At 35.9% G+C, this 27308-nt stretch overlaps 2 protein-coding genes across 2 annotated transcripts; one reads left to right on the top strand and one right to left on the bottom strand.

The window, feature by feature from the left end:
- Nucleotides 1–402: 402 nt before the first annotated feature.
- Nucleotides 403–13427, bottom strand: LOC129899141 (uncharacterized protein At3g49140). The gene is made up of 12 exons (XM_055973963.1): nt 13257–13427; nt 11646–11769; nt 10607–10838; nt 10369–10471; nt 10208–10272; nt 8433–8552; nt 8237–8335; nt 5668–5824; nt 2496–2605; nt 1853–2002; nt 1331–1426; nt 403–791 (listed from the first exon to the last, which is right to left on the bottom strand). The coding sequence occupies exons 1-12, from the start codon at nt 13291–13293 to the stop codon at nt 681–683; spliced, it is 1404 nt and encodes a 467-aa protein (XP_055829938.1). The 5' UTR covers nt 13294–13427; the 3' UTR covers nt 403–680.
- Nucleotides 13428–17191: 3764 nt separating this feature from the next.
- LOC129899003 (uncharacterized) lies at nt 17192–19495 on the top strand. The gene has a single exon (XM_055973737.1). It carries the CDS (start codon nt 17390–17392, stop codon nt 19328–19330), a length of 1941 nt encoding a protein of 646 aa, XP_055829712.1. The 5' UTR covers nt 17192–17389; the 3' UTR covers nt 19331–19495.
- The last annotated feature ends 7813 nt before the right edge of the window (nt 19496–27308 follow it).

Genomic DNA, 27308 nt, shown 5'->3' with positions numbered 1-27308 from the left:
AACTATAATGTTTTTTTTTATGTAATGACTGATTTGATGTGTTTGCGTCGTTATCTTAATATTTTCTTCTCATATTCTTGTACAATTCTATCTTGTACCCTACTTTTCTTGTAAGTTTTATTATTCGAATCATGAATGTGTGACAGTATATAACGACGGAAAACGATACAATCTATCCAAATAATGTATTCATTAAAACAATACAACACGATATATTATGAAACAATAGGTAACAACCATCCAAACACAAAGTGTTAATTAGATCGAGTGTGCTAACTGATTGTTAAATATTTAAGATAAGCGTCCCACTTCAACATGATTGAATATTTGAAATACACATCCCACTTCAACGTGGTTAGACAAATATAAATGATTATTTGTGGTTAACCAAGTGTAAATGAATATATGAAATAAACGTCTCACAAATATTTAAGCCCACTTAGACGTAATGCCCAATTTGAACTAGAAATCTCCATATGCAAGAATCATATCTATTCACCTTTCATCTTTTTATCTTATCAAAGGGAACTTGATCATTAGAATTTAAATCCATCACTAACCCATTAATAGAAAAACATTATAGAAATCAAGACTGAGAACTAACTGCATACAAGAATTTAGTGACATATAGATAATATGTGTATTCATAACATCTCTGCTTCTAAACAGTAAGATCAAATTTAAAGTGAGTCCAAATCTCCAGCTCTTTCAGCACTCCTAAACTTCTTGCGACGGGACCTGGGAAACAGAAGCTGCCGGATCTGTTTCTCAGCAGCAATCTCTGAATGTGCCTGCAGAGAAGCCACAGTAAAAAATCAAAATCATGTTTTTGTGTTCGCATAAACTTAGTCGTATAGAGAGAAATGTAACATAAAGGGACGTTTTTCACCAACAAAATCTCCAAAAATAAAAAGGTCACTATTCATTTATCTTGATATATAGATGGAGGAGGAATGATCATGGCCAATGTAACGGCTTGCATGGATACAGATTCTCAAGTTGGTGAATCCCATGACTCAGATTATGTCTATTGTTTTAGATGTTTTCACTAAAAAGGCGCTCCTATCACGTGTGCCATGGACCGGGTATTCCAAGTAACACACTTCACATTAGCAAGTAGTCTCTCAACCTGTTTTAGATATGCAAGTTCTACTTTGCCCACTACCAGAACACCGAAGCAATATTTGCATAAATAAATTAAACAATTCTACTTAAGTTATACTGACATACATCTCCCTACCACGTAAACAACATCCGACCACTCACTTCATATTATTTTACAAACTACACATCACCGAGCATTTAAAGTCTAGTATTTTATACTGCTTACCCTAACTTTGAAGGGGAAACGATGAGTCCATACTTGTGTTCCAGAGAGAACTCTGACATCCATGCCAAGACTGTCAACTCCAATCAAATTTGCTCTCTGCAAAAAGAGTGGATGTTATATTAGATGTTTGCAAAGATTGATACGCAAAATATGAAAAATTCCAAATGGGCTATTACGTGAGCAAAATGTTGGATTTTAGCTATGATTTCACTTTTAATTGATTTTTTCTAATATAAGACATAAGCTATTAGATATCACGACATGATCAATCAAACATTTATTAAAATGAAAAAGTTAAAGAAGTGGGAAAAAAGGACATGGAGATAACTGCCAACATTTACATCATAAATACTAGATTTCAATTTCTAAATGGAGTTTTGCGAATAAGAGTAAATTTGATGGTCCAAACTAGTGTTACAAAAGAACCATCATTCAGAACAATAGAAACAACACTAGATCAACCTAATTCTTTGGAACTTCTATGCATATCAAAGTTGAGCATCAGCATCAATTGACCAGTACCTCAACATGGAGTCCTTTCTTTCTGCAAAGAGCTTTAAGCGCATATTTGCACCTTATTCCTTGCTGCCTAAACCACTCTACAATTGCTGGAACTGAGTGTACAAGACTGTCAGGCTCAGCATCCTGGAAGTCATGCAAATTTACTGCTAACTGCACCAAAAAGAAGGATGAACGTTGAGCGGGACATTATTACCTATCACAGTCCTAGAATACTTCAAAGAACATAATCTTCTCATTTATGCGCTCATTGTATGCTTCTACCATATTTCTGTTCTTTCAGATAGGAAATCCTAAAACTAGATAACCTATATATGCACTACTCTATTATAGCAAGAGTCAGATGTGACAAAAGAGAAAGCCTTAATACATACTTTACTCCCTCAATCGTCAAGATTTCCCCCTTACACACCTAAATTACTTAGTGACTTATTACACACTTCCATCTTTCCATAGACGAGCTTACTACCCCCATCTTCTGTGTATGGCCACTTAAAATGGATTGTGCATAAAACACCAAATATACGTGTCATAATCTAAAAAAAGAAAGAACAAAAAGAAGTTGCATCAACAAACTTCACCTGAATCTGATTTTCGTTGGCTGGAGACCTGTTACAAACACAAAATGAGTTTAAAGTATACATACCTGAGAACCATATACAGAAAATAGCTCGATTCTGAAGATTTCCAATCTGTAGATAGAAGACAAACTGCAGCTCTTGTCATATCTTGAACTAAAGCTCAAAGTTTCTCCATCTGTGAAAAGAAAAGGAGTGAATCAATAGATAGATAATCAGATAACATAATAAAAACCTTTAATTCGAAAAGGTACATGATTCTTTGTGGCAAGAGCTCTGCCACTGTCACACATTGATCTGAGATCTAGAGTAAGAGATCATTCTAAACTATGATCAACAGACATATAGCAAGCAGTATGATCAACAGACATATAGCTAACAGCGCAGACTGATACAGTTTTTGCAGGCGAATTAAATGATGAAAAGCAAAAGCACCGTGCAGTTACAGTTGTTACAGACTATAAATGAAGAAACTACTCCAACTTCCTCGGCAGGAGAGGATATATTGCTGTAAACCAAAGATAAAACAAAATAAAAATAAAACAGAACAGGAAACTGTTGTTTTTCATTCACAATCGGCCAAAGGGAAATGCCAATTCCAGCATCTAGACATGTAGAATGACCTCCTAATATCTAAACGTCCAATAGAAACTTTATTTTACTAGAAGAGATCACTCAGAATAGCCACACAGAGAACTAAGAAAGCCCAAATTGTTGCAGAATCTGGTTCACATCTTCACCCAATCACTTTCATGTTTACTGTCAAAATATGAACATCTTTAGCCAAAACATCAATTTTGAGGTTATCGCCGGTAAGGACAGCATCTCAGGCAGCACACTTGAATGAAAACAAAGTAGGAAAAAAAAACACTCTTATATTGGAAGGGTGGGGGAGGGGGCTTATTTGAACACATTGTGTGCGACGACATCCATCATAACTTTGAGAAATATCTATGGGATATATTGATTGTATCACTAATTAAGTTATGACTTACAGCTTATCCATTAATGAGATCAACACCAAGCCCCCTAGCTCAAAAATGTAAAGGAGTTCAATAAATTCCAAAGTAGTTTCGATTTCCCAAACTGAACCCCTAGAAACTGCAGATTATAAGCAGAGCACCTTTATAATTCGCAATGCTAGAAAGCCGTGGGAATCCCACAACATACATTGCCAAAAGAAGAGAGACTTTTCCTATTTGAATAGCAAGAATGCCAAAAATAAAGCTACACCATGCAATCGCTTTCCATAAGCTGCATTTATAGTCTGATGTATGGAATGGTGTTGAATCCTGTACTATCTTGGTACTTCATCAATAAAACTTGACCACATCCCCCCCCCCCTTCACACACACACAAAAAAAGGCTCCATCTATTGTCATCACAGATTGCAAGTATGGAGCCTCCAGCACCCTCACCATATGATAACTTCCTATATACCTACTCTCTTCTTCAGCACAATATTGACAGTATCAGAAAGGTCTAATGTATTACGTCTAGTTAATTTGAGATGTATGGAAGATACAAGGCGAATAAGAATTCTCATGTTCAAACTGTTATTTAAAAGGCACACTTAACTCGTTTCGATTAGGTTGTTTATAACTCTATCCATTGCCTTGCTCCATTGTTTCTGCAGTATCTTGGTTACTTTCGCTAGTTTCTTCTGTAGGCTCCGTACCCAAGCTCTACTAGTCTTTTTTAATGTAGTAGTACTAAAACAATCTTAAAATAAGCTAGAAGCCTATCACACAAAGCTTGAACGACAAGGTTCAGCATCAGAAACTCAAAACTTGTGAGATTAAAAACAAAAACAAAAACTTTTGACTACATCAACCTAGAAGATGTCGAAAACTGTATGAGAGGGAAGATGCGAAGGTTTGGATCGATATTCTTTCCAAGGCAGCCCCGGGACACCATGGCATGTAGAAAAATAAGGGTACATACTGCACATAACCACTCTTGATTTGGGGCAGTGACTCCCATAACCTTCAATGTTCTGATTCACACATCTTATATATTATCACTGTTGGAGTAACAACAACAACAACATACCCAATGTAATCCCACAGGTGGGGTCATGGAAGGATAGGGTGTACCCAGGCCATACCCCTACCTCGTGGAGGTACACCATTGTTTTAAAATGACTTAGTCAAGGGCCTCAGGGCAATTGATATCTTTGCTAAAGGTGCTGTTAAGCCTAAATATAAATTCAAATATACCTTTATTTATTTGTCATAAAAAAAAATATACCTTCGTTTATGGGATATTTAAAGTAAAGCTTTGTAACTTTTTCTATAAAGTTCTAACTTTAAGGATTAGTAATATTCTTCTCAAAGTAGCTAAATGGATAAGGCGCATTTTTGTTAAAGGAATTGTAGAGAAACTCTCCCAAAGGTGGGTTTAAGTGAAGGGAATTTTAACTTAAAAGACCTAATAGGAGGAAGGGGGTCAAAGAAAGTCAAGATATGATGCTTCAAATTCATGTCTTTGCTTGAACTCAAGTTCAAGACTCACATGTAGCTCTGTTATTTTCCACCAATATCTCCTAAAGAAGTACCTTGCATACTTCCGAGTTCCAAGTTTCAGGAGCCAGGACAGCTTGCACAAAGAAATATTTGAGAAATATCTTTTGATCCTTCCTCCTCTATCTCCTCTCTTTTCTTTCAGATCATTCCTGCTCTTTTTCTACTCTGATCCCTTTTGGTTATGCTCTCCAAAAACCTGAAACTAAACCTGAAAAAATACCAAAATCCGTAGTCTAAACAGCCCTCGAGAACTTACTAAATTTCATAATTTGTTACCAGAACATCCCCTTTCAGCTTCATCGAAGTTAGCCTATTCTATAAGTACATTTTAAGTGACTCCATTATAGCGTCTCTACTTCAATCCCTACTGCAAAATCATCATTTTTGTATTGCAATTAAAAGCTTCTGCATCTTAAAGCCATATATCAATTTAAAGGTATAGACATGCATAATGCTTACGAGCAATCATCCCTGAGATGAAGGTATTGACAGAAGAAACTTTTTCCACTTCTTAGTAAAACAATTTTTTTTAATAAACGAGAATTCCCCATGCGCCACTCACGGTTTGAGCGTCATCCCTTCTACCCTTCTCCACTTAAATACCCAAGATAACAAACTATGATACCCAAACAACGTAGATAACATTTTCTAGCCTTGAATTTTGAAAATTCCCTGCATCCCTCTGGGTGTGAAGCGATTTAATTTTTAACTTTACCTTTCCAATCCGAGGTGGATCCATCACTTACTTCATCGCCACTGAAGAGCCTTCGCACGTAATATTCTTCTTCCAAGAAGGCAGGCTTGAGGCATCCCCAAATTGAAATGCCATTTGATGGATGATCCATCATCTTAGCATGTTTCATGTGAACAGCCTATGAAATACACAAAATAGGTTGTGGCTTAACAGGAACCAAATTGGACAATGTCTATTCAGAAAAATCAACTTTAGAACGGAATACAATGAAAATGTAGCGTAACGTTTGAGCATATTCCATATAATGCAAAATTCATTAAAGAAGCTTAAGTTTAATGTACCAATGTATGATCCAAAAGTTGGGCAAACATTATTTCTGTAAAGCCATACTTCACACAGTATCTCACGTATGGGGGATCAAAATCTAGCCTGAACTTGACTCAACATGAAAAGTTAGCTCATGAGGTGAGGGGATTACCCAAAACCATACAAGGAGACCAAATCCCATCCCACAACCAATGAGAGACAAACTAAACACTCCCCCGTTGCACGCCTAGGCCTATTAACTAGAGTTTGGACAACATAATATGAAAGCCCAATATCAGGTAAACCAAGAATTAAGATGGGTCCCAAAAACTAGCTCCTAATGGGAAAGATCATTATCCAAAGAGAGAAGGAATAATATAATATACAAAAAGACGTACCAAGAACTTTAGTGTAGTTCGCTAGAAGATTTTTATTGTACTTTCTATTGCATGTTGCATTTTACTTGATTGGAACCTTTGCACCTCAATGTCTTTCTTTTTTATAACTGTGGTGTCCGGGCCAGCTTTCGTGCACCTCGACTAATTCCACGAAATATCTACCACCTCCCACCTCCCACCTCCCACCAGCAACAGATACCAGGTAACTCTGTGTACCATAAGGTCTCGGGTTCAAATCCTATTAGAGACAAAAACACTAGGTGATTTCTTTCAATATGTTATAGCCTTGGTGGACAGAGTTATCTGGTACCTCTTGTTGGTGCGAAGTGGCAGGTATCCCGTGGAATTAGTTGAGGTATACGCAAGCTGGCCCGGACACCGGGTTTATCAAAAAAAAATTAGACCACTCCAGCACACCAAGATTGGGGTTGAGAGTGAATCTCTGCAGCTCCATGACTTGGAGATTATGGTTTAATCATTCTCTAGTCTAATGGCCATATTTCCTCCACCAGACTTGGTTCCTGTCTCCTTAGAAATCAAGGTTACACTGTTATGAGCCTATAGGACCGATCTTGTTCAGGTTAGATTGTGGCCCCAAGAAACCACCAATCTCTTTGCAACAAGGTAATTTAGTCTTCCTCTTGTGAAGGCTATCTTAATATTTATATTCATCACACAGTGTTATTGAGAGCTTCACTTTGAGCTACATCCTTAAAACAAGCATTGTCTGTCCCCTCCTAGGTACGTACTTCATATTCCAACTTCCACCTTAAAAAAAAGAAGAAAAAAAAGGAAAAAGAAATATATTCTTCTGTGTTCCAACTTCCAAACTTCCATTATACGGTCAACTAAAATAAGCAAAACTAGTGATCTCATCAATTGGATAATTACTTTGAGAAGATTTCTAAAAATGCATATGTAAAAAAAAAAGTATCTGGTGTTTTGTCTTCTCGATCGAGATTGGTACTGTCACTGCACAGCAAGCAAAGGATTGGGGATTCAATGGTGTAATGTTAAGAGGTTCTGGGGTATGCTGGGATTTGCGAAAAGCAGCACCTTACGAACTCCATTACACAGATGATAGGACAGGGCTAAGGCAGTAATCTCGACGGAGTACGAGAGGACCAGGAAGGAGGAAGGACGCACCTCTGGTGTACCAGTTATCGTGCCCACTCTCCATAGGGCCCTCTTAGCTCTTCCTTCTCTGAGCTCTGTTTATGGAAGAAGGAACCGAGAAGAAGGTATCAGCAACAACTGGTTTTATTAAGGGGCAGCTCATGATGTTCTTGGTGGAAAAAAATGTGAATGAAGGATCCCACCCCTGAGATGTGGATCATCCAAGGCACATTAGCATGGCGTACTCCTCTAAAAACGTTGTTAATTCGGTAAAAATGTGATTTAGTTGCTCATACAAAAAGTTCCTCCAATTTTATGCATGAATGTTTTTCTTATATAATATTTAAAAACAGCTACGCCTCCTGTTTTAAAATTTGTGTTGATTTCTTCAATATTTTCCCAGAAAAATACATGAAACCCAAACTCATTAATACAGAAGAAGGTTGGGGATCAAAAATCGAGACTTTACATATTCTGCTTTAGAGCATAAAAAAGTGTGTTTATTATATTTTGAATAAACCAACCCCAACTAGTTTGGATTGAGATGTACTCATTAAAAGAAATAAGATGTTGTAGTGATGTCATCTGGATTTTTCTTATGTATATGCTCCTTTGATTATTTTCTTTCATAATTGTGCAAAGAACAAGATTTGAGAAATTAAAACATAGGCTTATAAATGTCATTTACAGAATAGAACTAGAATAGAGCTTGGAACAAGTAATAGTTTATTAACAAAAGGAGGAGAGTTGCTAAAAGAATTGAAAACCACCTTAGTCAAGCACTTAGCAAAATAAATTGGGTGAAGCACGCTAGAACTATCTGGCATTCCCCAATCAACTTGATAGTCGTACATCTCAGAACTATCGACCTGCAAAAAACAAATACAAGGAAACAAGTAAGCATAAGAATAAGCTAAGACTAATCGGCCGAATTATATAGTGAAACTGCAGTGGTTGTTTACTCACCTCGAAGTAATTGTCAAAGAAATTAGTATCATCAATAGAATCACCAGCTAAATTGATGTCGTCAGGTGATTCTGCCCTCCTCTTCTCGTATTGGGAGAAATCCATTCCAATCAATGCATTCTGAAATAATCCAGTAAAATAGGGACAGTAGAGATTTCAGCACTGACCTACAGACTCATATTTCACTACTGATCTACACTTACGACTCAAATTCCACATAGCTACATTCTTTAACAGCTGTTTATCAACCTCAAGACAAGTTTAATTCAATTTTTCAATGTCAAAACAAGACACTAGCCAGCTCATATAAAGCCTGAGGAAGAACTTTCATTAATATATTGATAGGAGGAAATAATATTTAAAGGGAAGAAAAACATATTGAAGCCATTAAGTCCGACTGTGTGAGCTTCGTATTCTTAAGTCGATCCCTAGTCTGGATATACAGGAGTTGCGGTAGGTTGACAACTAGCGTAAAGCTATTTGATCCAATCACATCCCTTCGGAAAGAAAAAGTACAAAGAGGAAAAGTGAGATATCATCGACATAGTTTAGTCATTTCTTACACGGACTTCCAAATGCATCAATTTTCAGGTTCAACATTATAATGATTAAAGGCGTTAAAAGTCATGATACCCAACTGGTTTGGTGCACATTGTATGTGTCACATGTTATTGTGTGCATAAAGTAAAGTTATGTGTTGTAACAATATTTGTGTATGCCCCACTTGTAGGACTACACTGGGTATGTTATTGTTGTTGTTGTTGTTGTAACAATATTTGTGTATGTTACTGGATGTTAAAATGTTTGGAACCTGTTAAACATGATTCGGATTTGTTTCAAGTTGGTCGGACTAGGTCGTGAGTAGAAAAAGAGAACACTTGAATATCTCTGGTGCAACGGAAATGGAAATCTGATTCACGTGAGGTGTAATCGCAACACAAGAGATAAGAGAGGAATGAGGGATACACAAAAGATGTATCATATGACCTGAGATCAAATGCAGTCATGCTTAAGTCAGTTGCTGAAATCTTTCTAAAGGGAAAGACACGGCGCCCATGGGTTATTTCTTATTTCATTCTTACTGCTTGGAAACATCCATAGGAGGGTTCTAGGACTCACTCCACCCCCAAAATCGCATAGAAACTCAAGTTTTGGTTCTAAGGAAGTGGGGTTTGGGAATTTGGAAGAGAATTATTTCTCCATTCACATCACTCTAGAAGGTGACCCAAAGGGCTATTCGAGGTTTTTGAGTTCGGACTACTTCAGTGGTAATTTTTAACTCAGAACTTGGGAAATTGAATTCTTTTTAACCATGGATTAACGAGACTGGTTAGAATCAAGAATATAGCTTGGCATTCATCAACAGTAAAATTTAGGTGATGAATATCTACAGTTAATAGAGAATTTTCCAGAAAGAATTGATCACTAATTGTTAAGAGTAACCTTAGAAATGATGAATTGACAATTAATTTAAGCAACCCAAGGTATAAAAGTGTTGGTTGTTAGCGATCTCATCGGTTCATGTATGATCCTTAAGACAATAACTAATAGAGATATGACACAAAGCCAAATAAGACGCCAAGAGATTATAACTGCACTGCATAACTAAGAACTAGGTGAATTCAGAGGACATGCTTATGAAGATACTTATCACAATTTTTTAATAGGTACATGAAAATACTAATCACAATGTCTAACGAGAACACAGAAAGCTCAACCATGATCTTGATATTAACCACGAAAGACAAAATATCCATAAAAGTAGAAATCTGTACCACGGGATTACTTGCATCACGATCTCGCAAGATATTCTTGTCATCATAAATTTCAAAGAATATGTCTGAACACATGAAGGCAAACCATCAACTATGAACATAATAAGGGAAAGGATCAAATTACAACATTGTGAGGCACACTACAACAGAAGCAGCCAAACCTCCATATTCATCAATCACATACTGAAATTCTGCCCATGACACTTGTTCGTGAGGTTCACAGTGAACCGTGCCAGGGAATATCAACAAAGCATTGCTATTAGCCTGCAATTAGAAATAAAAAACACCCCATCTGAACCATCCAAAAGATATATAATCATACTTCTACCGTTCAAACTTTTCTCCACTTGCATGTTGAATGAATAAGATCTAATTTATATAGCATATATTAGCGCAAACCTCAACAGTTGTCCTTGCTGTTTCAGCAGCTGAGAGTTCAGTATCCCGAACTCTTCTCTGGTTCCGCATTCCTTCAAGAGGGTGATAGCCACTGTTGCCGACATAGTTAGGGGAATCAGGAACAGAATCTGGGTAATCTGCTGCAACTGAAAGTCTTGAAAGGCTAATCTCATGTCCTACAGGAAGCCAGTGTGATTGTGCAGCTCCGAAGAAAGGGTTCTCAGTCCTGAAACTATACAGGAGGAGCACATATATAAGAACACAATCTGAAAAAAGTCAAACTATGGTAGAACCAGAATTGCAAAAGTAAAATAATTGCATGGGAAGTCCAATGAGCCCCTCAAAGACAACCTCTGCAAGCTCCCCAGCAAGGACCCCCCACCCCAAACCCAAATTCCAATGTCCCCGTTTTTCCTTCAGTAAACAAGGTGAAAAGTTCAGAGGTTTCTTTTTTCTTTTTTTGAAAACTATGGTAAATAATAGGGGTAATGGTTGGTGATAGCCTGCGGGTCGAAAATGGTGGTAGGTTGATGACTTGGATTGGAAATACCAACTCCACGGAGATCAAGGAGCTACTCTGTCTAACTAGTCATTTGAATCACTTTCATCTGTACAGCCTTCTATATATCCATTTGCCAAGAAAAATGTCAAATATTCTATAGCCACAGAAGTATGGAATATGGGTAGACTTGCTGAACTAGGATTTTGTAATACCAAGATTGACTCATAATTTAGCAAACAAAAAAACATTGAGGATTGGAACGGGATAAATCAAGATTGCTCCTAACTAGGGCAAGAAGATTAAGATCATCTGATCTTGTTCTTACTTCTTACCAGTCTCCAAGAGCAAAGTCATATTTGTTCCAACGAGATGTCTTGGCTTGGGAGTTCCGGAAAAAAAAAAGAATTTGACACGACAAACACCAATAACTATGGAAGGTAAGTAGATCAAGAAGCAGCAGAAACACAGGGGCTCAGAAATATTAGTCAAGTCGAGTACCCTAAATCCTTATGGGAAATAGATTCTCAAGTTATGTACCTTATACCTGAATGGTCAGAGAATCTCTGAACCTCAGTTGATGGTTTGATCCAATTGCTTGTAGCTCCAAATGATGCTGAGCAACTACCTCTATCAGCATGACATATGAAACATTGCGAAGGACCTAGAACAGTTGCCAATATCTTTAGAGAAAAAGACAAACTAAGGACCACATAAAACCCAAAAAGTAAAAGAAATGATAACATCTAATGAAGACACATCTCCTCGTTAAGATCATGTGAACAAGTAAGCTTCTTTCATCTAAATTTTACTTAGGTAATCAGATCAAATATGTCTAAATGTAAAATCAGGAACAGTAACTTAGGCTGAATGACTCCAAACAATTTGAACAGAGCACTCATCACGTGAACCTAACTCCGCAACTCAATAAATGTCTTTTCTTCCAAGCTCTTCTGTTTTTTTCTTTCAGAAGGTCCAGAAGAGACACAACGGTACCACCTACCAAACCTACCCTTGCCAATCAAGAATGTTAATACTCTCTGTACGCATCATTAAACACCAAATAAAGAGATCAAAAATATGGTACATTAGTAGCTACACCATATGCAGTAGTGCGCTTGCAAGGTATTTGGTATTCAGTTAACCTTGACACTTGAAACAACTAATAACAAAGAGCGTCCTTCTCTTTTCTGGGTTTCAAGCAATGAAAAAAAACAAATGATATACAAAATTATTCATTTGTAGATATATGTAGAAGGAAGAAACACAGAATTTTTTGTTCTCACAAATTCTTCTTAGCCCTCTAGATTTAGAAAGCAAAACTTATCATTTGGTGGAACTGACATTCTAACAACTAAAACTCTATGCACAGGCTTATAACCAGAAAATCCTCCAGGGTAGCAACCAGAGTGCAGTTAAAGCTCAGGGAAAAAAAAATACTTCTTAAATAGCTAATCAGTAGGTTGTTAAAACATATGTTGCTCAGATTCTTCAAATACACTGACAAGTGTATGTACGATCCTCCAAAAGTAGTGCATTTTTGGAGGATCCATTACAGGGTTCAAATTGACTAATGGTGAATTTCCTTGAAGTTAATGATGAATGACCATAGGAAAATAGTATATAACTAAAATCCATACTTTTACACTGTAATAAGTACCTCTAAGTCAATATAGTTAAGACAAACAACCACCATTACAATAAAATTTATTCCCTCTATCCCAAAATAAGTGTCACTTTGGCAACAAAAAAAATTGTCACCTTATGAATTCAAGACAAAAAATAGTATGTTTATGAAACTATACCCTTGTATTAAAGAACTGCTTCTCGTTAATAGTGCTCAATTCTTAGTAAACTATACCTAATATTTTTCTTAATGGGCGTGAAATGAGCTAAAGTGACAGGATACCTCCTTTTCCACATACATCAAAAGATAATACCTCCATGACAACACAAGAGAGAAAATAACACGATCCCCACCCAAAAGAATCAAACTTATTGCTAATGGCTGCTAATCATTCAAATAAAAGTCAACCCCACAAAAAATTGAACTGAATAAAATTAATAAGGCACAAAAAAAAGGGTTCTTGGAAAAGAAAAGAAAAAAGAGAACTTTTTGGGTCCTCTGTCTTTTGGATCAAAAAGTATTACCGATGGAGATTGATGAAGAAGGCGCGTAGATGAACATCAAGAAACAGGAGACCCAGTCGAAGAATAAGAGTAAAGTAGTAGTATTAATGAAATCAAACTGCGGAAAATGCTAATTGTATCAAAGATCTTTATGTCGCTGTTGCCCCCAGAAAACTCAACAGTGAAACTCAGGAGAACAGAGGTGTCATTTTCTATAGGGAGACACGTGTGAGGCAAAATAGGCACGTGACTTCAGTGTGGCTGTTGGCTGGCGGCTTACTTGTTTCCTCGTAACTTGTTTAGCAAAACATCATTTAATTCATAAAAAAAAGTAGGTTTAGGTTTTAGTTTTACTAGTTGCTTTTTGTGAGACAAAGTTGGACTCGATCCAGTTGTTGTCCCATATGATTTTATTTTTCGTATTGAAACTTAATTAATTTAAATTTATATCGCATATAATCTTAATCAAGAGAAGGCATTTTTTATCAAAAATAGTAAAGATTTGAAATATAATAATGCAAACATAGCCAAATATTTATACCAATTAATTTTTTGTCTTTATTTAAAATTATGTAGAAATCAGATTGATTTATGCAAATCCTAAAATTATACAAATAAGAGCTAAATGTATACTTGCTGAAAATATGCATAGAGGAACTACCACTTTCACGTATGGATTAAAAAATAGATAGATATACAAATCAAATGTATACAAAATCATTCACATATAGAGTGTATACAAAAACATTCGCAAAATGTTGAAATTATACAACTAGAAGCGATAATGTATGCGTCTTGATAATATACAAATGTGAACTACAAAAACGAGTTATACAAAATATGAGTTGCTATAATGCTATTTGTATGTGTCTACACTTGTTTGAGATATACAATCAAGGATAAACATATACAAATAATGAAATTGTATGAGTATAATAGCTATATTGTATAATTGCTAGTATATCTAAATCATAATCATAAAATTCGTAGATGGATTAAAAATTATGTAATATATACAAATCAGGCGGAATACAAATTATATGTTTATATACAAAAAAATCATCAAATTTAGTGATACATATACAAATCAAACATAAACATATACAAATACTTCACGATTTTCTCTATCTTGTTAGTCCATTGACTCGGATTGGACATTTTTTTCTTCAGATGATTTGATTCATTACTTGTACATGCAATTTCTTTTACCTTACACTTGTTTTTTTAAATCAAATTCTCGTTTGAATTGTCTTCTTTTTATTCCTCTCATTTTTTGTTTTTATTTGTTGCATCTTCGCAGGGTTATTCCGATACTTTATTCTAATTTCTTGTTGATTAACTCGATATTTAGCAAGAGATCCTACAATATCTTAAAATTCTTGAGATAGATCCAAAGAAAAAGATGAGAAATCCTCCAATTTTTGTGCATGCATTTGTATACCTTGAGTAATTATCTTGAAATGAATTTGTTCATATATGATTTTGTATGAATTTAAAGAGATAACTGAAAAACTAAAAGAAATCAGTGTAATATACAAACACAAATCAAAAAACAAAAAAATAAACCAATCAAAAGAGAAATAATAAATAAATAAAATCGCAAGAAGTTGCCTGAAATTGTGGGAGCACGATCTAAAAGGGAGACATTGAACTTTTGAAAATTTAAAATCTAATTGTGCTTGAGTGAACTAAGGAGAAAAATTAGTAAAGGAATCAGCAAGCGAGAGAAAGACTACTTTATATAGATGGAGAAAATGGAAAATATGATAATATATGATGGGTATACAAATTCGAAAGTGGTCACATGTAAATCGAATGAAAGGTTAGTGGCGAGCAGTAATTATTTACAACTACAGCTATGGTAAATAATTAAGTAGTATATATTTGCTTAGTCGCGTAATTTTTTCTTTTATCTTTACTTATTTTTAATAATCTTATTTTATTGTTTAGTGTACCTTCTTATACTTGTTCTACCTCATACCCTACTTTTCTTGCAGGTTTATCATTCAAATTTTTGATGTTTGACATTATTTAAAGATAGAGAATGATACAATCCATCCAAATATTATATTTATTAAAATAATATAGTATAATACAATATAATACATTATGAAATAATATATAACAATCACCCAAACAGAGTGTAAAAGACATTTTATTTTTATTATTATCGTCAGCCATCAACATTAATGATGACTCAAATTTTGATGCAATTTGTGTGGAAAAGTCTAAAAGCCTGTTTGGATTAACTTATCTAAAATAGTTTATAAGCTGAAAGTAGCTTATAAGACAAAAAAGAATAAGTTGGGTAGCCCAATTTTTTTTGGCTTATAAGCTGTTTTATATAAGTTAAGCCAAATGGATCTAATTATTTTTTGGGCTTATTTTTAGCACAAAATGACTTTAAGTTGATCAGTCAAACACTAAAAAAAGTTGTTAAAGCTGTTTTCAACCACTTATAAGCCAATTCAAACGGAATCTAAATCTCGTTGATTAAGCTTAATTTGTGTGGTAAAGTCTAATCTCATGTCCTGGATGCACTGATTTAGAGCTTGTTTGGATAAGTTTTTTTAAGCAGCTTATAAGCTGTTTTAGATAAGCTAAGTCAAACAAACTCAATTATTTTTTGGGACTTATTTTAAGCACCAATTACTTTAAATTGATCAACCAAACACTCAAAAAACTAAAAATAACTTATAAGCAAATCCAAACGGACTCTTATTTCTTTTGTAGCATTAGAACTTTTTTGTTTTGGGCGCGGGGGAGGGGAGGGATTGGTTACCATTATGATATTTGACAACTCGTGTTGGTTACTATGATGATATTTGACAACTCAACGAATTAGGATAATTACACTTTTTATTCTTTGACTATCACTAAATTCATATTTTAATTATTGTAATATCTTATGAAGTGTATTTAATATTCAATTAATTAAAATGTGTATTGTAGTTATTTTTAGGTAGGAACGTTATATTTTAGATTGTTTTGAAATGTTTGATATCTATATATGGTAAACTTATTACTATTCAATTGCAAACTAATCAAAATTGCACATTCCAACTAATTAAAGATGAATATACTTAATCAGATATTTGAAAGTTTAAAGTTATAATTTATATATAAATAATTAAGAAATCAAAAATATTATAAATCATTATTTATTTTTTTCGCAACCGCTATTTTTTGAATGCGCATAAGGTAAAATTCATGCTCTTATGTAATAATTTGCAAACTACACAATGCATACTAACATTGTTCAAATTATAATAAATAAATTGTTCCAATTTAAAATATAGCTTATAAGTCTTCCTTAAAAAGGATAATTTTTTTTATTGTATATCAAGAAAAAGCATGGTGATCATAAGGGAATAATGGGAGAGGAGGATAGAGTTTTTTGGGAATGAAAGAATCCCCCCCCCCCCCCCCCCCCTCCTCAAAAAAATAAATAAAATAAAAATAAAAAAATAAAATCAATTATCTTGAAACATGTTAAAATTGTATTCATATTACTTTTATATTTAATTTCTTAAAGATTTTTTTCCTTTTCTCCAATATTTAACACGAGAAATGAATAAATTCAAAAATGAATTATTGATCATGTTATTTTTTATATTAAATAAAATTTAAATCGAGATCAAAGTTAATCATAAATCGAGATCAAAGTTAATCATAAGAGATTAAAATTTAGAGTAGTCCAAAGTAGTATATACTTTTTTTTTTTAATCTTATATTTGGTTCGTCGGATAGAGCTTAAAATTTCACATCTATAGTTGACATGATTTAATTATTTATTTGATCAATTTTTTTTTTTAATCACAAGGCCATGACCAAGTTCTGTCCATTTTTTTTTGTAGTTAGACCTAATTAGTAAAAAGTTGTATTAAATTAAAAAATAAAATAGAGCAAAAGAAAATTCTGGAGTATTTTATTTCTTCAGTTAATAATTAGATACTTTCATCCTTTCAACACACAAAAAAAATTTGCCACTTTCTTCATCAACGCCAGGTAACCCTTCTGGTTCTCTCTCTGTTCTTCCATAATTACACCCTTTTTAGCCATTTTTTCTGTATATGATTAACCAGTATTAAGTCCATTAAAGCTAAATTTCCTGTTAATTTCTTGATGTTAATAGTGGGTTTAATCGATTCTTGATGCATGAGCTATTAATGGTCATGTGGGGTTTAAGCTATTTGCAAAATCTGTGGCCTTTTTCTGTATTAAACCCCGATGATTTGAGAATTTCAGATGGGTTTGTGAGGAAATTAGCAATACCCGAAAGTACCAAACAGTTCGTTTACGCAATTCAAGAACCTAAATCGAAGGCTGTTATATACGTATTGTGTGTGCAGAATTTATCTGAGCGATCTGCTGTAGATGCCCAGTGTCTAATTAGGGAAGTTAAGCCTGAGGCTGTAGTTGTCCAAGTGGGTAATTCAGTAGATAGTCATCAAAAAGAGGAATTTGGGTTGAGTGATAGTGGTGATTTCAAGGAGTCGGAGGAGTCGGTACCAACTTCGTCCATTGAGGTGTTGAAGAGGTGTTTTGTGCATAAAACTAATAAGGAGAAGTATGAGAATGTGGCGGGACGAGTTGTTTTGAGAGAGATATTTGGGGTTGGGTTTGATGGGCATTTGCCTGCTGCCAAGAAAGCAGCTGAAGAGATTGGTTCGGCTTTCTTGTTGCTCGAGTCACCGTTTGTTAAATGCAGCACATCTAGTGAGTGTTCCGATGTGGGGGATGAGGGGTTCAACAATAATTTTGGAGTGTTTGGTTTGGAGGAGGGTTATGAGAATAGGTTTGGAGTGTTTGGCTTAGAGGCTAGTAATAGTTTGGTTCCTCTAAGAACGGGGTTAATGGTGTCGGCAAATTCACGTGGATTTCGTGTTACAAATGATGTTCAGTCTCAGATGGTAAGGCTGCTGTCATCGCATTTGGTCAATTCAGGTTCCTTACAGAATATTGGATCCGAGGATATTCAGCAACAGTTGAATTATCAAGTACCACAGTTTGCACAGACAGTTTATCCATTGCTCGTGGATCTATGTAATATTTTTGTTGATATTCCCTCTATAGGAAGATCTCTAGCTTGTGCTCAAAAGTTGTTTCATGATGTTTGTAATGGAGATGCTGTAAATACAAATCTCCTTTCTGAGGTTTATGCCTTCAAGATTGCAGTTGAAGGGTTGAGAATAGCTTTGAACAATGCTGGTCGACTCCCACTTAGCAAAATGGGGTGTCATACAACTAAATTTTCTGAGCTTTCTATTGAGGACAAGTCCCATGCCCTTCTTGCACAGGCCCTCCGAAGCCAGACCGAGAAGTTCAAATCAATAGTTGCAGTAGTAGATGCCAGTGGTTTAGCTGGACTAAGGAAGCACTGGAGTATTAATGTACCTGAGGAAGTCAAGGAAATTGTTGAGCAGCTGGTCACTGACTCTGAAAACGATGGGGACAATTCGAGCCAAAGTGACAAAAAAGGGTTACTAGCTGTTAAGCCAGTGGTAGCTGTTGGGGCTGGTGCAACAGCAGTTTTAGGAGCTTCTTCGTTTTCTAAAGTTGTTCCTGCATCTACAATATTGAAGGTTGTTACCTTCAAAGTCCCTGCTTCTCTAAAAATCATGATGACTCAAACCCAAAAGGCCCTTGCTCTTGCATTTGGAAAGTCAAACGTAGTAGGCCCTGCAATGGCGAGTTCTGGTGTCAAATCATCTGTCCTTAAGGCAACTGCTTCTGCAGAGAAAATCCGTGCCGTGGCGCACGGCGTTATAGCCTCTGCAGAGAAAACTAGCATCTCAGCCATGAGAACGGCATTCTATGAAATTATGAGGAAGCACCGAGTACGACCCGTTGGCTTTCTGCCATGGGCTACCTTTGGGTGCAGTGTAGCTACTTGTGCGAGTTTGCTTGTGTATGGAGATGGAATAGAATGTGCTGCTGAATCTCTTCCAGCAGCTCCTTCAATTGCCTGTTTGGGTCGTGGAATCCAAAGTTTGCATCAAGCTTCTAAGGCAGTGAAACAAACAGAAAACTCCAGGATACAAAAGTCAATAGAGTCTCTTGTGTACAGATTTAAGAAGATAAGTATCTCATAAAGTGTTCAGTTCCTTGCTTAAGTACATTAGTTAATAATTGAGCTCTAGATCTTTCATTCAAATAGATTTTAGTGAAGAGGTTGTGCAATTTATGATACCTGGGTTTTGTCTGTACCACATGTTATGGCAAGAAATTCCAATAAGATGTGATTGGAGTTTGGATGATTTTCAAGGTGTTGATTATAGTACTTTCATATTTCTATCAACAGCTAGCCTAACAACTTTTACTAAGCGATTAATTTTTAACAAATTTGTACTCCCTCTATTCCAATTTATGCGGCACTTTTCTTTTTTCTAGAGTCAAACAATTTAAGTTTGACCGTAAATTTGTGCATGTAATCTTCAAATTTTTTGAAATAAAATTTATGTATTTGTAAACTACGTAAAAAATACTATCAGTTACAATAATAGACAATTCAAAATATTTAAATGATATGTGAAAAATTTACGGTCAGAGATAGACTTTTTTGAATCTTGAAATTCGAAACGTGCCACATAAATTGAGACGGAGGGAGTATAATTTTTTTCGCAGCAACTTGTATCTAATATAAGTTCTGAAATTTGACATCATTAGTTGATGTTACTTGTTAGTTCCTTTTTTCTTGTTCTAAATTCCATTTGCTGTGTATCTATTACTAATACTTGAGCAAGTTTAATATCTTTTTACAAAGTAATTCTTTTGTATCCATTTAAAAGGTTTTAAAATCTCTATGGAATATTACGACCAATTTTTCAAGGTAAGGCCTCTGTTAAGGGTATTAGGATCCAAAAAAATTGCACAAGGCTAGCGTGCTAAGTTTCTTGGAAAACTTTGTGAACTGAGGTAGATCCCTGCTGTCCTTGTTCAGTTATGAAGGGTGCTGAATGAGAACTCAGACAAGAACCAAAGTAGTAGGATGAAACAACTTGGCGATTCTCCTTCTTTTTCAAAAAAAGGTTCCAAGAGAACCTGGAGCTCAAACGAATCTTCCGAGAAGGAGTTTGATGGGTTGGAAGGGCCCGGAAGAGGAAGTGATCCCCCGACACTAAAAACCAAAATCCCTGAGAGAAACTGAGAAAAAAAATCCCTCAGCAAGAACTTTTTCTATTGTGATTTTTTTGGCGAGTTCGGTCAGTTAAACGGTCTTATCAATACACAAATGTATAACTCCCCAGGAATTTCAATTGCGCTCATATTCATTACCGTAGGAATTGGGTTCAAGCTTTCCCCAGCCCCTTCTCATCAATGGACTCCTGACGTATACGAAAGAGTGCGGTTCGTTCTAGCTGCAAAAGAATGGCTCCCAATTAAAAATTTCTCTCGATCACTCTCTAAATGGTTAAGACTTCAGAAAGCACCTTAGCAATTACCAGTAATGCCCCGCCCGGCCCCCTTTTCAGTAGATGAGATTAGGATGAAAGGGCTTTTTTTCATTAATATTCAGTGAAGGTGCATAGCTTCTTTGAATGTCCCGCTGATTGACCTCATCTACTGAAAAAGGGAGCCCCCTTGATCACCTGAAGAGTTTTTTAGGCAGAATTGGCATAATTATTACCATGAGGATCCTCTTTCTGATAGGAATGATCACCTTATAAACAAAATAGGAGTGAGAATTCCCCAACGAACGGAATCCCGGGCAACCCACTATCATATCGAAATTCTAATTCTCCCACTTCCGGGTATTAGCAAAAGCTTTACGTATGTGTGTGATTTCTATGTTATGTATGGCCGTGCCTAAGGGCATATCGGTTGAAGTAGATTCTTCTTTTGAGTGACCATGGGATTAAGTGGAACAGAATTGACTGGGTGAATCTATTTATTCCTAGACGCCCGGCAAGAGGCGATAAAGACCTGAAAGGCGAAAGAATCTAATCAGTGTACTCGTTTATCCCTTCTTGTTGGCAGTGAGTAAATCTTTGATTCAGAGTCAGCGTATAGGTTTATTTACAGTTGTTGTAGTACGACTTTTCATTTCCTGTTCGGTCTTTCAATAAGTAGTCAGCTGCGGGCGTAGTCAGACTTAACATTGATTAAAGTGGGACCTGGCCATCCTTCGTTTGCGGTCGACGTTCCGGCTTTGTCCGTCGACAGCTGGGCTCTGCTACCGATGGATCAAGATATGCTGCCTGCCTATCATGCCAAAGGCACTGGTGGTGGATGGAATCTAAGTCACTACACCTATCAAGTCTTCGGCCCCTCTCATCATTTTTGAATCTATTCATAAGCTAAAAAAGAATTGCTCGGGTTCTTGCTTAATGAGGCGTCCCTGATCCCTCTCTTATTTTCCCCTTTTTTAAGATAAGAAAAGAGACAATAAGCCCGTCAACATTGAAGCGGGACCGGTCGAATGATTACGAGATAAACAATGAGACAAAGGAGACCTGAACAACATATACGGATCCCCTCCACCCCTTTTTTCATTACTAATGCAGAAAAAAACAATTGATTGAAGATCAATGGATTTATAAAAACCAAAAAAGTCTAAATTTCTGATAGAAAAAGCGTTCTTAAATATTAGGACATAAATGTATGGAGGACATCCCACACCTGGCTCTGATTGCATTAATCCTACCAGCTAAGAGAAATTTGTCCCTTCAGTTTTTCCCACAATTAATTGGATGGCGTGTCAAACTTGTCTAACGTTTTCTGTTTCCGGGAAAGAAAATCTTTTGGAAACTTATAGGTTTTCAACGTTAATTATGAAGCCATAAGCTTTGAAGTTGGAGAAAAATACCAGCTTTTCAGTAACTCATAAAGAAAACCGAGTTGCCAGCTTCTCAGTAAGGTTAATCAGTGCATATGACATCCATCGCATGAACCTTCACAGCCTTCTTCCTTTTGTGTCTTCTTTCTTAGGCTCACTCACTCAGTCTCAGATCATGGATCACAAATATATATATTTAGGTGGACGGAAACATGAGAAACACATGATCCACAGTAGTAGTAGAAATGCACCAACAGTCGTCGTTGGACTACTATCATTTTGTGGGATCATTTAAAACAATTTTACAGCTTGGTGTGCCTTGGATTACTTTGCAGTACTTTTTTTCTGACCCACCAAATTAAATGACCTAAAGCAATATCCTGACATCATTCACTGCTGAAGTCCATTCCAGGGTTTGTATAGCCTTTGGAATATTCTATCTATCTTGTGCATAATGTAGCTCTTTATTGAAGATCAGGTTAATTTTTTTTTTCTCCTCCAGTATTATCTTCTCTGGAGAAATCTAGCTAAGATAGTCTCGAAATCCTGGAACAACATCAAGCTGCTTCCTCATGGCTGGAAAAACTCATTCTAAAAGCTGGTAAGGTGGTTCCCGTTCTTGATCAAGGAAAATCATGTGCTGTTTTAGTTATCATCAGAGGTTTATATCTTTGTTGCATAGGTTGAAGGCCAATATGATTTTAGCTCATGGTAAGTATCTTGATACTTAACTTTCCAAAAAAAATATTGTTAATACTGTTGTCATTTGACCATCATCATTGTTTTAATTGGTATTCTTGTTGTTCAAGAAGTTTGATCACCTCTATATTTTCTTTCGTTTGGTTTGCCAACTCATAGGAGAGGCATTGACTGTCTAATGCAGTTCAAGTAATAGTGGGTGTTCGGGCTTTAACTTGAAATATAAGAAGGCCTGGCCTGTTCAGGAAGGTTGTCTATTTCTGCAGACAATATCATCTATTACCTGTTACTGTGATTGGTTCACGGCGAGATATTTGGTAATTAAGCATAGCAGCTTTGGAGAATGTTGAGGAACTACATATTTAACGTATGAACATCATAACGTTTTCTTCTTCTTTTGGGCCAACTTGAGAGGATCTCGACTCCACCGGTATATAAGTATCGGATAATTGCGCTCACCAAAAATTAGATAGATGGGAAGAAATCATATAGCTCCTTGACTCTTATTTAGAAGAGTTCCAAGGTAGCATCCTTTTGACAGTTTCAACAGGTTTTTGCTTATTGCTATAGCTTCATGTAGCAATGCTGTGAAGCTATTAGTTTCTTTCTCTATGTTATCTTGCATCTGCTTGATGCCTTTATAATGCAATTGACTTCACCAAAAAAAAGAAAATCACATAGCTTTTTTCCTTCAGCTGAGATTCAAATCCTGTTCTCTTATGGTCTTCATTTCAGTTTTATCAACAGGTAAACCACATCCTTGGGTCCTTATGAACGCCATAATATTTTGAAAAGTTACGCTGGTCTGTTCTAGTGATTTAATTGTTCATACTAGGAGTGATTGCTGCTTGTTTGTAATGGGATGCCTTGAAATTTTGCAGGTGCAGCAGCAAACAAGTACTACTGTTTTAGGCATCACAAAATTTTAAAGTAATTTGCATTAAAGTTTCTATTCTGGCTGATTTACTAATGAATAGGAGCATTTTGATGGCTGTGACTGGACTTTGAAATCTTTCCTAAATCCTACTACGATAAAGTGGCCTTCTGCATATTATAATGGAGGTATGCAGTTTAGAGTGTTAATAAAATTCATCAATGTATTGTCTGTTTGCATTGGAATTGATGCCACATGATGTTTACAGTTCTTTCCTTTATTCTGCATCAGTATAATTGCGGTCTTGTGCACTTCAGATACCTTCTCGTCTTACATCAACCCAACCGACGACCTGTAACATGTATTTGTAATGCTTAAGTTGTTACAATTACTAAAGAAGGATTATGGGAATCACATATTCCCCAAGCTTGGGTGGGTGGGACTTGGGAACAAGTAATGTTACTACAATTAGTAAAGAAGCTTATAATTGTGATCATTAATTTGACGATCTTATGAAATAACATATCACAATCCTCAATTTGCTTGTGTGGCTACCTACTCTTTCAGAGAAAGTGTATATGCCTCGCATAGGTGGGAGGTAGCAAGTGCACTGTGGTTTTAATCGAGGTGCGCCTAAGCTGGCCCGGACACCACAATTATAAGAAAAAGTGTATAAGCTTTCTGTTACATCCTTTTTTTTTTAACTGATATTAGAAGAGTAAACTTTCTGAGTCGTAGTACTTTGAACTTTGGAAGTTTTTCATCACTAAATGCTGCTGGGGTTTTGATATTGGATGATCACCGGAAGTTTATGGATTTCCTTTTGTTTCTTCGTTAGTTAGGTTAAACAAGAAGTGAATAAGTTCTCAGCCAATTGCTGGTCTGAACTGGTATTCTATTAGGTCAGTTGCTTTTTAAAGATGTTACAGGAATAAGTTTTGGAATGACAAGGGAGGGATAGCATAGTGGTAAGGACCCTTTTGCTCCAACCATAAGTTTGGGGGTTCGGTTCGCCAGGGGAGCAAGGTGAAAGGGCCGCTTGTAGTGTTCCCTCTTCTGAAATTATCCTTGAGTGTTCCCTCTTTTCGTTTTCTTTTTCTTTTCTGATATCTATTATATTATCTCTTTAGATACTCCGTTGTAGTGAAATAAAAACTGGTCTGTCCTGTGCCTTTGGAAAGACATCCCAATTTAGGCATATTTTAAATCCTGTATTAATTTTCGGATGTTGCTGATTTCTTGTCTTTTTCTTTTTTTTTCTCGTAAAATATTCATAGTAGTCAATTTATCTCTCACGTAAAATGCTTAGTCAATTTTACTGGGGAATCAGATAATAAATTATTTACTACAGAAGTCAATTTATTTCACACTTTGGTAAAAGATTAGACATGTATAATTGCCACTGATCACGACCCTCCTTTGGATTCTTTTCCTTCTGTGATTAGATGACGTTGTCTCTTCAGGAAGCTTACCTCTGAAAATGGATGCGTTTCACTTTGACGAAATTATTAATGTTCTGAAGGTGGATGCTGATGGCAAAAAGTATGACAAGGGTAATACCTCTTTCATTTACTCCCATGATATTGATATTACATGCAATGCTTTTAAGAAACGTTATTACCATGACGATTGTTGTCTCCACGGGCTCCCTCTGTGCTGTCTTCCTTTATTCTTCTCCGAGCTCGCATTTTTTCCCTGGAAAGGGAATATGTAGGTATCAGAAAATAAATAGGAAATAATTGATAATTTGATATCTCTTATTGATGCATTCCAAGCTGCGCTTGGTAAGAGGAATTCCTTGAGATCCCGTGTTGGAACAAAAGTTTTTTAAGCTGTGCGCTTCTGTAGAGAAGAAGCCGATAATTAATTGACGCCATAAAAAAATATGTCAGAATGTCATTCAGTCTTCCATCTCAAAAAAAGAATTCTGTATCATGTAGAGATCATTCTCAGAATCAACATTGGCTGTTAATTATTTTATATCTGGATTTGCTGTGGTTTGTATATTTACACCATAAATGAGACCTACCTGTGTATTTTGCTGGGTACAGTATGTTCTGATTTTGTTCTTGTGAGTGATAATAGATGTGTGGGGACGCAAAATTATTATCATTATCAACTTAACTGATGTTCTACTGTTGCATTTCCATTTCTGTATCATTGATTTTTGGACTAAAGTCTGTCGATTTCATTAGTTTCTCGCATAGAAGCAGAAAGTAGTGATGGTGAGACATCAATCCAGCTAGATATCAATTCAGAACTATACCTTGTGAAGCGAAAAGAGTTGTATAGGATGGTTATAGCAATGACACTGTTAATGGATGGGTCGGCTGTCACTAGCTATCCTCCTGAGGTATTTGTTCCGTTTAATTATTTGAATATTAGTGCATCCTCCTCATTAATTGTTTTGTAACGACCATTTGATGATATATAAATATGGTAATCTTCTCAACGTGATATGGATATATAATCTTTTTTAGGATTTTAGTAGGCTGCTTGGTAAGTCCATAAATCTTGACAAGTTTGAATACATCGTGTATGGGCTAGTATATAAGGTCTCAATGGAGGGATCAGGACCTGACAAATAAGTGTATATACTCGCTCGTTCCATGTCTTTAATGTATTGATTTAATTTCTAGATCTATCTATAAGTTGAATCGGAAAAAAAATAATCAGCGCAGGTAGCTTTGCAGCAATCCACCAGCTAAATTTCACCTCGGATTACATAGCACCCACTAATTCCACTATAGTAGTTATTTGCCCAACAAATCCAATCTCATTGGTCAACATTGCCCGATCTCTCACCATTTCATCATGCAGCAATGGTGCCAGATATTTTGTTTGGATTGGTAAGAGGATTAGTTAAGAATGGAAAAAGGGGAATGCCAGATTCACCAATTTCCTTCCTCTCTTCTAACACACTAACCCCTCTCTTTATACTTGCATTTACAAATAGGTACTTGGGAGGATTATACATCAAAAATCTAAGGAGACAGAATGATAGCCTCCTGATGAAATGGCTTTGGAGATACAGTGAAGAAGACCAGGATCTATGGAAGGAGATCATCAAAGTTAAATATGGTGAGAATCAACCCATGGTGTAGCAATACTAGTGCTATTCCCTATGGAGGTGGGGCATGGAGAATAATCAGAGACCTTTGGCCAAAGATAGAAGAGAATGACTATAAAATGGCAGATGTGAGAAAAAGTTTTGGAGAGATGCTTGGAACAATCAGAACCCTCTGAAGGATACCTTTGCTGACTTATTTATCATATGAAACAGCCCTGAAGCAACTGTCAAAGAATGTTGGACTGATCATGGATGGGATCTTTCTTTTAGAAGATTATTGAATGATTGGGAGGTGGACAGGGTGGCCAACATGGTTCTTCTACTAGAGGACTTCTCAGGCACTACCTCAAATTCAGATTCTATGAGATGGAAGCACAAAAATGATGGAAAATTCTCTGTTAAGAGGGCGCTATGAAATAAATAATGCACATCAAAACAGAAGACAACAATTTGTGGAACAATGTTTGGAAAAACATAGCTCCAACTAAAAAAATGCTTTACCTGGTTGGTAGTAAGAAAGGCTTGCTTAACACAGGAGGTTTTGAAGAGAAAGGAACGTATTAAAGTTCCAGATGCCAACTTTGTGGTGAAACAGAAGAGACAAACAAATACCTCTTTTTGCATTGTAAATTCAGTGCACAATTATGGGCC

Source organism: Solanum dulcamara, chromosome 8, assembly GCF_947179165.1.
Source record: "Solanum dulcamara chromosome 8, daSolDulc1.2, whole genome shotgun sequence".
Classification (NCBI taxonomy): domain Eukaryota; kingdom Viridiplantae; phylum Streptophyta; class Magnoliopsida; order Solanales; family Solanaceae; genus Solanum; species Solanum dulcamara.
This window is presented reverse-complemented; position numbering and strand designations above follow the sequence as displayed.